The sequence below is a fragment of the Physella acuta genome, unplaced genomic scaffold (assembly GCF_028476545.2).
Source record: "Physella acuta isolate Inbredline_101_S28 unplaced genomic scaffold, ASM2847654v3 ptg000480l, whole genome shotgun sequence".
Classification (NCBI taxonomy): domain Eukaryota; kingdom Metazoa; phylum Mollusca; class Gastropoda; family Physidae; genus Physella; species Physella acuta.
The window spans coordinates 252,760-267,118 of NW_026731999.1; the positions used below are offsets into that span (position 1 = coordinate 252,760).

A 14,359-nucleotide genomic window follows, 5' to 3' on the forward strand; every position below is an offset into this window, starting at 1 on the left:
CGTAGGGAGACAAAAAGGTCAATAAAAGGAGATGTTAAAAAAAAGGTTAAAAAAAGACAAAATAATATGTAAAATATAAGAAAAAATAAGCATTTGTTAAAATAAAAAAAATAAAGTATTTTTTAATTGATTTTTTTATATTATGATATTTTTTCCCAAATACTTATTTGTAAGAACATGACCTCCTGTCTTCTATTTCTCTACAGTGGACAGCAGTTAAAAAAAAAGATAGAATGTAATAAACAGCTGCTTATAACAGGGATACTGAATAAAACTAGCTCTAAAATAAAAGAATGAAGAAAAAATTGTTTTCTAAAGCTGAAAATTTCTAACCATCAATAGCCTTGGATGCAACATTAACTAGTTTAGACCAGTCCAAAGCTGCTGCAGACTCTAACAAAGGCACACGGTTATCCATGGTGGACTTACTTCTCTGTCTGGCACTGGCTAGGTCTGACACGGCTCGCGGAGACAACCTAGGGGAGATAACACATTTATGTATGGCATAGGCTTTTTGTAATCACATGGAGAAAACACATGTTTGGATTGTATGGTATTGGTTTTAGGAAACCACATAGACAAAACACATGTTTGGATTGTATGGTATTGGTTTTAGGAAACCACATAGACAAAACTCAGGTTTGGATTGTATGGTATGGGTTTTAGGTAATCATATAGACAAAACACATCTTTGGATTTATGGGATTTGTTTTATGTAAGCACCTAGAGAAAACACATTTTTGGGTTGTATGGCCTATGTAAGCACATAGAGAGAAACACATCTTTGGATTGTATGGCATTGGTTTTAGGTACGACATAGACAAAACACATGTTTGGACTGTTTGGCATATGTAAGCACATAGAGAAAATACACCTTTGGATTATATGGCATATATAAACAGAGAAAACACATTTTTGAATTGTACGGTACATTGGGTTTTTGTAATTATTTTATTTTTTTAATAATAATTTTTTTTAATAATAACATTATTTTAATAGTAGGTTAAAAAAAATTAAATTAAAAAATTCACTGTAGTATTGATAGCATCAAATAAAATAATAAAAACAAAGGCAAACAAAAGTAACAAAACTTATTTCTAAAAACATGGACAACTTGCTGACTGACCTTTGAGTAGCGGGGTCATCTACTTGTGGCTTGTCATTACTCCCCGACTTGTGCAAACTTTCATCCGAGAGAGTTCTCTGAAGCCTGCCTGGTTTACGTACAGGTAGATTCCTTGACTGAAAAGTAAGGTAATACTCTGAATGGAAGCCAGTTCATTAGTAAAAACCAGTTCAAAGTCCTGACGAGCCATGAGAATAAAAAGAAGTAAATAATGAGACTTACATTAAAGCCCACTAGATCATTCTCCGAGAGATCAGGGTCAATCAGCCTCATCAGCTCCTCCTGGAAATCTGCTCTGGCTTTGTCTCTTGAGCTCTTCTGGCTGGTGACACCAGGCCTTAACCTTGTGGCCAGGGACTCCTCCGAGGACATGCCAGATAGGTTTCTAGAACAGTGGAAGAAATTGTTGTTTTTAAGTGTCACCCTCAAGAGTAAAGAATTGTTTACTACTTTTTATAGTAAACATCATTGTTTTAGGTTGCTAACCAGTACTAGCCATTAACATATTTTTTTTATATTTGAGATTAAATGGAGCACATACTACATCTAAACCAGACAGACAGGTTTCTAGAACAGTGGAAGACATTTTTGTTTTTAACTGTCACCCTCAAGACAAAATAATTGATTACTACTTTTTATAGTAAACCTTGAAGGTTTTAGGCTGTTAACCAGCACCAACCATTAACATTTATTTTATATTTGAGATTAAATGGAGCACATACTACATCTAAACCTTTTTAGAAGCTCTGGGAATCACAGAAATATAAAAAAAAAAAAAAAAACAAAAAAAAAAAAAAAACCCAAAAGAAACCCAACTTTTGATTGCACGGAGTTAACTCCCTACCTTCTAGTAGCTTTAGGACCATGCACTGGCGGCTCTGTCAGCCCTTTCTTACCTTCTGGTAGCTTTGGGACTATGTACTGGGGGCTTTGTCAGCCCTTTCTTACCTTCTGGTAGCTTTGGGACTATGTACTGGGGGCTCTGTTAGCCCTTTCTTACCTTCTGGTAGCTTTGGGACTATGTACTGGGGGCTCTGTCAGCCCTTTCTTACCTTCTGGTAGCTTTGGGACTATGCACTGGGGGCTCTGTCAGCCCTTTCTTACCTTCTGGTAGCTTTAGGACTATGCACTGGGGGCTCTGTCAGCCCTTTCTTACCTTCTGGTAGCTTTGGGACTATGCACTGGGGGCTCTGTCAGCCCTTTCTTACCTTCTGGTAGCTTTGGGACTATGCACTGGGGGCTCTGTCAGCCCTTTCTTCATCACAGGCTTGTTGGCCCTGGTGGAGGCCAGAGCTTCTTTCCTGCGGGTCACTTCATCTGAGACAGAGGACACAACGTCAGACAATTGGTCTAAAAAATTTATTTTATCACAGCAACGTCAGACTAAACTGGTCTAACTTAAATTCTAAAATTTAAGACAACTGGTCTAAATTTTTTATCTTGCAAAAAATTACCATAATTCATTTTCAGATTAGGGATTTTTAGTCTGGTAGAACTAAAGAAATCTAATCACAATTTTGCCATAAACTATTCTTTAAATGTATTTTGTATTCAATGTTTTATATCCGTTATGCTTAGCAGTGGTTAAGCTTAGCAGTGTTATGTTGGCACATTTGGTGTAGGATTTTTCACTAAAAAAACAACAAATTAATTTCACAAGCTACTTTAAAGCTAGGAAAAAGTAGTGAATATAAATTATAAGTTAAGCAAAAATAAAGTTATGAAAGTGCAAAAGATTATGTATAGGCTCACCTTTAATTAGTCTAACAGCGTCACCACGCTGCGTGTACTGAGATGATCCACTCGACGAGCCCTCGCTGATCTGGCTCAGGTTCGTGGCTGACCCAGGATTATTCCCACCCTCATGTAGCTGCCGACCCTGCTCATGCGCAGGTCGACCCTGACCTTGACCCAGCAAGTACTTTGTATTCTGCGTCTGCTTCCTAAGCTCAACCGAAATGTTGCCAGTGGCTGGGATGTTGGAGGGATATTTGTTGTTTGGGGTTTGGGAGGTGGGGGCGTAGATACTCCCGTCTAAGCCAACATCTATGCTGCCAACCACACGCTCTCCTCTCCGAAGGGGTGGCTGTAAAAGTAATCCACATAAAAATAAGAACTTTACATTGGTACTCATATATTCGATATATAAACAAAATTAATAATACAACTTTTTATATATTCTATGAATAGTGGGTTGGTAGAGATAAATTTTATAGATTCTTTTAGAAAACTAATGCTTATTATGTATTTATATGTTTTTTTTTTATAAAAAACTGTTTTTAAGAAAAGAAATGAAAAGAAATGAGTACCTGACTATGACTTGCCCATGATTTTACACTGGCAGCTGAAATTAAATGAAAAAAAAAAATTGAATTTTAAAAGATGGTGACGAGTGCTTTAATGGATAAGCAATGTAGTGAGTCTTTCACATAACACAATTGAACAACGGAAGTTGTCATCTAACTCACCAGACATGACGACACTGTATGTTGTCAGTCAACTTACTAGACATGACAAGACTGTATGTTGTCAGTCAACTTACTAGACATGACGACACTTATGTTGTCAGTCAACTTACTAGACATGATGACACTTATGTTGTCAGTCAACTTACTAGACATGACGACACTGTATGTTGTCAGTCAACTGACTAGACATGACGACACTTATGTTGTCAGTCAATTTACTAGACATGACGACACTGTATGGTGCCACTGCATGGTGCCAGTGGACTTACCAGACATGGCATAGTCAGAACTATCAAGTGAGCTGTTCCTAGAATGTTGCCAGTGAACTTACCAGACATGGCATAGTCAGAACTATCATGTGAGCTGTTCCTAGAATGTCAGTGGACTTACCAGACATGGCATAGTCAGAACTATCAAGTGAGCTGTTCCTAGAATGTCAGTGGACTTACCAGACATGGCATAGTCAGAACTATCATGTGAACTGTTCCTAGAATGTCAGTGGACTTACCAGACATGGCATAGTCAGAACTATCAAGTGAGCTGTTCCTAGAATGTTGCCAGTGAACTTACCAGACATGGCATAGTCAGAACTATCATGTGAGCTGTTCCTAGAATGTCAGTGGACTTACCAGACATGGCATAGTCAGAACTATCATGTGAGCTGTTCCTAGAATGTCAGTGGACTTACCAGACATGGCATAGTCAGAACTATCATGTGAGCTGTTCCCAGAATGTCAGTGGACTTACCAGACATGGCATAGTCAGAACTATCATGTGAGCTGTTCCTAGAATGTCAGTGGACTTACCAGACATGGCATAGTCAGAACTATCATGTGAGCTGTTCCTAGAATGTCAGTGGACTTACCAGACATGGCATAGTCAGAACTATCATGTGAGCTGTTCCTAGAATGTCAGTGGACTTACCAGACATGGCATAGTCAGAACTATCATGTTCCTAGAATGTCAGTGGACTTACCAGACATGGCATAGTCAGAACTATCATGTTCCTAGAATGTCAGTGGACTTACCAGACATGGCAGTCAGAACTATCATGTGAGCTGTTCCTAGAATGTCAGTGGACTTACCAGACATGGCATAGTCAGAACTATCAAGTGAGCTGTTCCTAGAATGTCAGTAGACTTACCAGACATGGCAGAGTCAGAACTATCATGTGAGCTGTTCCTAGAATGTCAGTGGACTTACAAGACATGGCATAGTCAGAACTATCAAGTGAGCTGTTCCTAGAATGTCAGTGGACTTACCAGACATGGCATAGTCAGAACTATCATGTTCCTAGAATGTCAGTGGACTTACCAGACATGGCAGTCAGTACTATCATGTTCCTAGAATGTCAGTGGACTTACCAGACATGGCATAGTCAGAACTATCATGTGAGCTGTTCCTAGAATGTCAGTGGACTTACCAGACATGGCATAGTCAGAACTATCATGTGAGCTGTTCCTAGAATGTCAGTGAACTTACCAGACATGGCATAGTCAGAACTATCATGTGAACTGTTCCTAGAATGTCAGTGGACTTACCAGACATGGCATAGTCAGAACTATCATGTGAACTGTTCCTAGAATGTCAGTGGACTTACCAGACATGGCATAGTCAGAACTATCATGTGAACTGTTCCTAGAATGTCAGTGGACTTACCAGACATGGCATAGTCAGAACTATCATGTGAACTGTTCCTAGAATGTCAGTGGACTTACCAGACATGGCATAGTCAGAACTATCATGTGAGCTGTTCCTAGAATGTCAGTGGACTTACCAGACATGGCATAGTCAGAACTATCATGTGAACTGTTCCTAGAATGTCAGTGAACTTACCAGACATGGCATAGTCAGAACTATCCTGTGAGCTGTTCCTAGAATGTCAGTGGACTTACCAGACATGGCATAGTCAGAACTATCATGTGAGCTGATCCTAGAATGTCAGTGGACTTACCAGACATGGCATAGTCAGAACTATCATGTGAGCTGTTCCTAGAATGTGGACTTACCAGACTTGGCATAGTCAGAACTATCATGTGAGCTGTTCCTAGAATGTCAGTGGACTTACCAGACATGGCATAGTCAGAACTATCATGTGAGCTGTTCCTAGAATGCAGCTCATCCCCTGAGCTTGTGTGACCCTCATGACTCCCCCGGACTGACCCATACATCTCAGATGACTCCTGGCGCGAGTGACCATAATACGAGCCCCGCCCGTCGTCAGAGGAGCGACCTGAGGACAGGGTGGAGTCGGAGTAGCCGTGCTGACCCCCCGTTGTCCGCTGGCGTGGTGTCTGGTCGTACATGGTAGTGGGCTGAGGGGGCTGGTGGTAGGTTTTCTGCTGCGATGAAGGGGAGGGTTTGCCAGTGCTGTTGTTGGCTGGAGGGGCAGGAGAGGCTAAGCTGTTATCTCCCCTGAAAATTCAAACAGAACAGCATCTTGAAGTGGATGCAAAATTTGAAAACATTCTTAAACATATTTAAAAGTATTTTTAAAAATTTGATTTTTATATGCACCTAGGCAGATTTGTTTTTTAAAAAGGAAGATTCTTAACTATGTTGTCTAAAAAATTTCAGTTTTTCTAAACTCTTTAAAAAAACCCAGATGTTTCACCATTTTTTTTTAGAATTCAAGCATCATAACAAGAATGGTATAGATTCATTATGAAGGCATCTAAGTAAAAAGGCAGCTCAATATTAGGATAAAAAAAAGCTTCAAAGCTTTAATTTTAGCATAAATTCAAATGTAAAAAATATATATTTAAAATACTAAAAAACTTAGTGTTGAAAAGCTTGCATTGAATTAAGCTTGCTACAACTATAAGAAAAAAAAAAAAGATGACTTTATCCACATAAAAAAATAAACTAAAAAACCACACTAGCACACTGAAAAAAAATTTATTTCCACAACACTGTTATACGAAACAATGAAATAAAAACAACTACAGAAGTACCACGCCACTGAAACCACGGCACAAACCCATCCACCAGATCAGTGGTTATTAGGAAGAAAAAAAAATTCAAAGTCATTTGTTAGGTCTAGCAAGCTAATGGCAACTGTTAATGTATGGCTTTGGTTTTGTGAATTCATTTGTTTTATCAATGATGACAATTCAGATACATCAACGGAAACACATCAACATATTAATATTTTTAAAATATCATGTTATTAGTTTCTGTCTTTGTAGTTTTACAATGAAGATAAATAGGCTATATATATCTATTATATAATTTATGTTATATATATAAATATATAAAAGCATCTGTGTGTGTGTACTTGTGTGTGTGTGTGTGTGTATAAGTGTACTTGCATATATATGTATGATAAACATATTTGAGCTTTAACTTTTTTAGGATAAAAAATGCACAGCATAAGCTAAGCACAACTATATTGCACACTCTGTTTTTATAAGTTTGTAATGATGAATTTAAAGGAACATTTGTGAACTATAAAAACATGAACAAGTACTGTTGACATAATAATATGATAGTATAAATGTTATCACAATATAATTGCACTGGGTAAAGTATTTTAAAAATTCATCATAAACTGTAAAGGATATAACAGATTATGTCTTAAAAAAATACTGTTTATAGTAGAAAAGGTGCATATGAACTAAGTGAGACTTATAAAGGCAGTATGGAGATGATCAGTGAAACTGGATGGTTGAGGAAACATCATTTATTTTACAAAATGAAATGGCAGATCACTGTAAATGGCAAACACTGATATTTATAAAAATCATTTTAATCACAAACAGAATGTAAAGATGAATCAAGTAAAACTGCTTTGATGGGGGGAAAAAAATGTTATTTGGCTACTGCATGCAACTATTGAACAAATTATGCAATAATTTAGAAATTTGATAAAATAAAGCAATTTAAAAAACAGCAATATTGAAGGAAATAAAAAAAAAAAAGATTTGAAATTGTATGACAAGCAGCAGGCAGACATTGTGCATAGAAACCAGAGAAAAAAAAAAGATTAAAAAAAAAACACATGAAACCACAACAAGAACTGCCTGATTTGACTCCCACTCATTACTACAGTCAAGTACCCCTACTCCCAAAATAGTATTTAAAAAAAATATGAACTATTAAAAGCAACAAGAGAATTTGTGCTATGTGTTATGATAGCATTGTATATTCTACTTTCAGACAGCATTAGGGTGACTGAAATAACCAATTTGATGTTTGTTTGATTCCTTACAGTAAAAGTAGTAAAACCATAAATTCATAGAAGTTACAAAAAAAAAAAAAGGTTACTAGGACTAGCCCTTAAAATGAGATTTGCAAACACAAATAACTACTTTTTGGTTAGGCTTCACACAAAATATGAGAGTAGGATAGAAAAATATTCAGCTAAATATTACATATTTTAAAAAGTCTGGAATTTGGAGTATTTGAAAAATTAATGTATTCAAATTTGTGAAAACAACATCATTGAAATTAAGATGGGTTTTTTTTTTAAATTTAAAAAACAACTCTTAAATAGTCACTAGAATTCTTCAGAAAATCATTGACACATTTGTGACATATACCAATGATTTTTGCAACAAATTTCGCATAATAATTAACTAAATAGTTAGTAGTGCTATCCAAAAATACTTCTCACTTGTATTTCAGCATCACCAAAAAAAAATATAAAAAATTGCAACACTAGCTAAACCCCACTGATCCATAAAATAAACTAAAAACTTTTTTTAGCATGCGTCTTCAGACAGTTCCACACCCAGAAGACAGGAGTACCTAGGCATGTAGACAGATTCCATGGAACCTTGATACGAGGCAGCAGTGAACTGCTTAGATACCATAATGGTGTTAATGGACATCATGGAGGTGTGGGGGAGGTGGGTGTTGAGTGTGATAAAGCCTCTGTGGACGGGAAAAGTTTGGGCTAAATTAGTTAGGTGGACAGCAATTTTGTCGGACAGCACATTGGTGGACAGCACATTGGTGGACAGGAAAAGTTTGGGATCAATTAGTTGGGTGGACAGCACAGTGGTGGACAGTACATTGGTGGACAGCATGTTGGTGGTCAACGCAATGAGCTGGCTCTGTCCTAGCTTATTTTAACTCACCAACCTGAGGATAGGGTCATGTAAAGATCAAGTCAGTGTTAAATCATGGTAGTTTTAACACTGACAGTAACAGCAGTAAAAAAATGTATCAGTATTAAAGACAGGACCAAAAGATATTGATCAGTTCCAAGCGTACAATTTTATGAATAAAATTCAACCTAATGATAAGACAAAATTAATGCCTGTCTATGCTTACATTAACAAATACAAGTTAATTAATTAGTAAAATAGAATATAGTTACACTTTTTATAAACAAGTTTAAACTTTGCAATATAATTACAGGAATAGTTAATGACAGAATTAATAACTTAATTGACATTTGCTTAAAATAATGTGAAGTGCCACATTAAAAAGTGAACATTTTGCTGAGAAATGTGTGGATAAAACATACACAAAAGCACAAGGCATGAGAGGTTGTGTGTTAGAGCAATCCCAGGGACAGTGTAAGAACATTCAAGTTAGTTTCTGGTATATAAAAAAGTTTAAAGTCTCAAATTTCATCAAAAAAAAAAAAAAAAAACAACAAAACAAACCAAAACAAAGTAACAGAAGAGGGTTGAAACAACCATAACAAATGTATTATCATTAAAATAAAAATCACTGTTACCTAAAAACACAACTTCACAGCCTTCCCATTTTAACATCAAGTATGTATTTAAAAACAATGTTTAAATAATTGGGGGAAAGGACAAATGATAGTTTTTAAAACCTAATTTAGTATTTTTGAACCCTAATTTAGTAAGTTTAAAACCTAATTTAGTAAGTAATTTAATCTGAAAGTTGAAACAATGAACATAAGATTTACTAGCTAAACTATTTTAAGGCAGACAAAATATTCTTTCCTAAGCAAAACTTGCATACTTATTTTACTGTGGTGATTAAAACAAAAACACACAGCATAAACACCAATCAACAGTGTAGAGCGTATAGGCAGAAATCAAACAGTGGACATCTATCTATATACTACTAAAAGTCAAGTTTGTTTACATGTTTGAATATTTATTTTTTTGTTTTTTTGTTTGTTTGTTTGTTTGCCTGATCGACTATTGCGATATGTTCGACTCTATCTGTAGAGCTGTAAAATAGTATGTAGGTAGAGAATAATTTTTTAATGCAGACAGACTGTTAATCACAAATTTATTTAAAGACTATAATTAATTTATTGATTTATTCATAGTTAAATTAACCGTATTTTTTTTTAAATGTTAATACTTTGAATAAACTTTGTGGGGATAGTGACGTCCCTTGATGTGTTTACTTTTTGGTTCAATAAAAATGGCGGACTCCATCATAGACTTTGTGGCCCATTCAAAAGTTTAACGCGTTACAAAGCTAATTTTCTGCCGGCTATAACTTAAACAATACGTCCGTTTGCTGTATTTATTACGTTCCAACACTTATATCAATTTTAAATTGTCTTTTTTCATTTAGTTTTACAATAAATTTCTCTAGATCTAAAGATCAGCTGTCGAAGGAAAGTTATTTATAGATCTATCATCTAGATCTAGATCTAGAATCTAGGTCAAATCAAATCTAATTTTCTGTCGGTCATAACTTTAACAATACGTCCGTTTGCTGTATTTATTACGTTCCAACACTTATATCAATTTTCAACTGTCTTTTTTCATTTAGTTTTACAATAAATTTCTCTAGATCTACAATCTGTCCAAGAAAGTTATTTATTTATAGATCTAGATCTAGAATCTAAATCTAGGTCAAATCAAAAATTTATTAGTTATAGATCTTAATACAAACCAAAAAAGAAACGAGACTTAAGCAAACCAGTCGTAGATCTAGAATATAGATAATTCTATCTAGATTTAGATAATAATGAGTTTCTATATACTAAAATATTTTAGACCTTTATTATTTTGTATAAACCTTTGTTTCGACTATGCAAATTTTGAAGTGCAGGCTCCAGGGCGTATTTGCGCAGCTTAAGATTCATACGCTGCTTCTATACCGGAATTTTGCTAAATTATAAACGTAAATTCTAAATATAGCTCAGTCGTAGATCTAAAATATAGATAATTCTATCTAGATTTAGATAATAATGATTTTCTATATACTAAACTATCTTAGACCTTTATTATTTTATATAAATCTTTGTTTGGAATATGGTAATTTTGAAATGCTCGCTCCGGGCCTATCAGCGTAGCTAATGATTAGATCTAGATCTAGATCTAGATCTAGATCTAGCAAGAAAAACTAAACTTAATAAGACCTAAGCAAGCGAGTCGTAGAATATAGATCTAGATAGAATTATCTAGATCTAGCTAATTTCAGAACTTCTTTATTTTATATAAATCTTTGTTTGGCTAATTTAAGATTAAATTTAATTTGAAAGTTACTACTACTAGCCTAATATCAAGATCTATGCGCGGAGACTCAAAAGTATAGTATAAAAATTCATTTGTGACGTCACGAGTAAATAGCTAAGTTGGTAGCGTAGCCCGCTCTCATGTGGGTGGCACAGGTTCTAGACCAATATGTCAATGATATTTTTTTTTCAATTTTTTTTTTTTTTAGATGTGAATGATAAAGTTGCCTATCTGAACTTGCCAGGATACAGGGCAGGTGAAGTAGAGTTCATCTGTTTCTTTGTCCTAAGCATATAAAAGGATAGTGTGGTCAGAGACATGATCGGCTGGAATCGTTTTTAAACGATAAAAACATGTTGTCTGAGACTTGGCGGGACACTGGGCAGGTGAAGTAGAGTTGAGTAGGTCACATGTGACGTCAGTATATGAAGGGATAGTCCGAAATCGGTGTTTTCGGTGTTTTTAAAAGATAAGAAACATATTTTTGAATGTGGGGTCTGTTTTTTGTGACGATAAGTGACACTGCAGTAGCGTAGCGAGAAGGGGGGGGGGGGGGGGGGCGGGGGGGGGAGGGGAGGCGGGGGAGGTGGAGGGGGGAAGGGGGGGCGGGGGGACATATGTTGGGGCGCCAAAATGGTTTCGAAAAATAAATTGAAAGGTTGAGGGGGGTTCAAATCGAAAGTTTGAGTGGGGGGGGGGGTGCACATCAAAAGTTTGAGGGGGGGGGGGTTGAAAATCGAAATCTTGGGGGGGGGGGGGGGTTAAAATCGAAATGTTTGTCCCCGGGCGCCGGGAAGGCTCGCTATGCCTCTGAGTGACAGACGTGATGTTTTTTTATGGATGACCCCCGAAACCCACAGTTATCCAACGGATGACGGGTATTCTAGTTGTGTTTAAAATCAATCGACAGTCTCTTGAATCAATATTAAATTAGGTGGGGGGTAAAGATACTCAATCAATACTGAGTGTTTAATTGGTTGGTTGAAGGATACTTATTAATAGCACTTGTTACTTTCTCTCACTGTTGTCTAATTAGTGGACTTAGGAAAGGGGAAAAAAATAAAAATAATAATAATAAATAAATAAAAATTTACAGCTAGTTTTTATTTAACAGTTATGTTAAAAACTAACCTCAAGAAAAACATAAACCTATCAGCAAAATTTAAATAAATATTCAATAACTTTCTGACATCAATGGTTTAGACTATATTACTTCTTAATTACATAAAAACAAGAGATGTATAGTTAAAAAAAATAATACACAAACAGGTTTTGCCATTGCAATTTAAGGATCTTTTGGACCCAGAAAAAATATGAAGATCTGTACAAAATTTGGAGCAGCCAAATGGTTAGTGAGAGAAAGTTCTAGAGATATAGTGCAGTGAGGGGGTGGTGGTGGTGGTGGTGTGACATACAACAGCACAGACAGCAGCACACTGTTAAATCATCAAGATGCTGCACATTTTCAAAAACGGATTCATCCTTTAAACCAGGGGTTCCCAACCCTGTGCCCGCGGGCGCCATGGCGCCCGCCGAACGATTCGTATGTGCCCGCCTCTCACTATTCGACAGAATTTTTTTCATAAACATTATTGAAAGGTTGAAGGTGATGGAAATCGAAAGTTTGAAGGGGGGGGGGGGGGGCAAATCGAAAGTTTGAGGAGGGTGGTGCAAATCGAAAGTTTTGTCCCTGGGTGACGGGAAAGGGTCGCTACGCCTCTGTAAGGAGTTTGTCGATTTAAAATAGGTGGTGCCCGCCACCCTACCAATATTTAAGAATGTGCTCTAGAGTAAAAAAAGGTTGGGAACCCCTGCTTTAAACCATTTGACAGTAAATCTCTATTCAATAAGATGAATAATTAAAACTCAACCATTCTATCACTCTAACAAGATTAGTTTTTTTTATCACTGTCAACACATGAAAACACTGGACAACAAGAAAACTATTACTGACCCACTTTCTGACCATACATTACTGACCCACTTTCTGACAATCAATTACTGACCCACTTTCTGACCATACATTACTGACCCACTTTCTGACCATACATTACTGACCCACTTTCTGACAATCAATTACTGGCCCACTCTCTGACCATAAGTTAGTGACCCACTTTCTGACCATACATTACTGACCCACTTTCTGACAATCAATTACTGACCCACTTACTGACCATACATTACTGACCCACTTTCTGACAATCAATTACTGACCCACTTTCTGATATACATTACTGACCCACTTTCTGACAATCAATTACTGACCCACTTTCTGACCATACATTACTGACCCACTTTCTGACAATCAATTACTGACCCACTTTCTGACCATAAATTACTGACACAATTTCTGACCATACATCACTGACCTACTGTCTGACCATACATTTCTAACAGTTCCTGACCATTCTTTCCTGACCCACTTTCTAACCATATGTTACTGACCCACTCTCTGACCATACATCACTGACCTACTTTATGACCATAAGACTGTTAATAATTTTTTTTTAAAAGCAGAGAATGCATCATGCTAATATTAATAAAAACTGTAATATTATAAGCATTCAAATGCAGTTTGAGAAAAATATATAACTTTACATTATTGCAGTAGTTCATATGTAAAAAAAAAAATTCAGGTAAACTTTAAGCAAGTAATTAGACCAAACTGAACAGGGGTGGGTGCAGCAGAGTTCACTTTTTTCTCTGTATTTGGCATATGAAGAGGCAGTGTGGTCAGCACTAAGGCTAGCCATATTTACTTTCCCTGAGGTAAATCAGGTATGCATCAAAGTTGTGTTGATTCAGAGATGGCATACAAACTCAAACCCATGAACCTTGAGTAAGTAAACATCCATTCAACCAATCAACCTTCCTGTCCCATAAGTGAATGCAATTTTTCATTTTAGCCAGAGTAAAACACAGATGCTACAGGATACATTAAAATAGGTTTGCTTTGATATAAAGGATAGTGAATAAAATATTTTATAAAAACAAAAATTTAGGATTAAAAATAAACTTTTCAGTGAACTGAAACCAATCATCCAACAGTACATAAAAAACAGATTTATTTTCTTCAAAGAAAAGTTGTGCAGCCACTGTATATGAATGAACATATAATCAAGCCCATGTCTATCTGATATGAAATAGTGTAAAACCTATGATAAACATTTGATCATACTTGCTTATTATATGTGTGCTAATTATAAAAAACAAAAAAGAGAAAAAAAAAGTGTACATGAAAAATATAATCATAGATTTTAAACAAAACAAACATTTTTTACAGCGGCATAAGGTTAATTTAAAAATAAATCACACTACAAATTCAATCATGATTGATAAAATATACCAAGGCACCTAAACTC

At 35.9% G+C, this 14,359-nt stretch overlaps 1 protein-coding gene across 3 annotated transcripts in view; it reads right to left on the reverse strand.

Annotated features, from left to right (window-relative positions):
• LOC131944059 (signal-induced proliferation-associated 1-like protein 2) overlaps positions 1–14,359 on the reverse strand; it is a 40,502-nt gene that overhangs the window by 8,060 nt on the left and 18,083 nt on the right. For 2 of the 3 annotated variants that reach the window (XM_059304516.1, XM_059304517.1), the window contains exons 15-22: positions 8,344–8,469; positions 5,663–6,009; positions 3,436–3,470; positions 2,879–3,212; positions 2,335–2,443; positions 1,349–1,511; positions 1,127–1,242; positions 334–476 (exon numbers count right to left, since the gene is read on the reverse strand). In XM_059304516.1, the coding sequence (XP_059160499.1) occupies positions 334–476; positions 1,127–1,242; positions 1,349–1,511; positions 2,335–2,443; positions 2,879–3,212; positions 3,436–3,470; positions 5,663–6,009; positions 8,344–8,469 (1,373 nt within the window). The remainder of the gene's footprint in view (positions 1–333; positions 477–1,126; positions 1,243–1,348; positions 1,512–2,334; positions 2,444–2,878; positions 3,213–3,435; positions 3,471–5,662; positions 6,010–8,343; positions 8,470–14,359) is intronic. The other variant, XM_059304518.1, reaches the window with a different exon arrangement.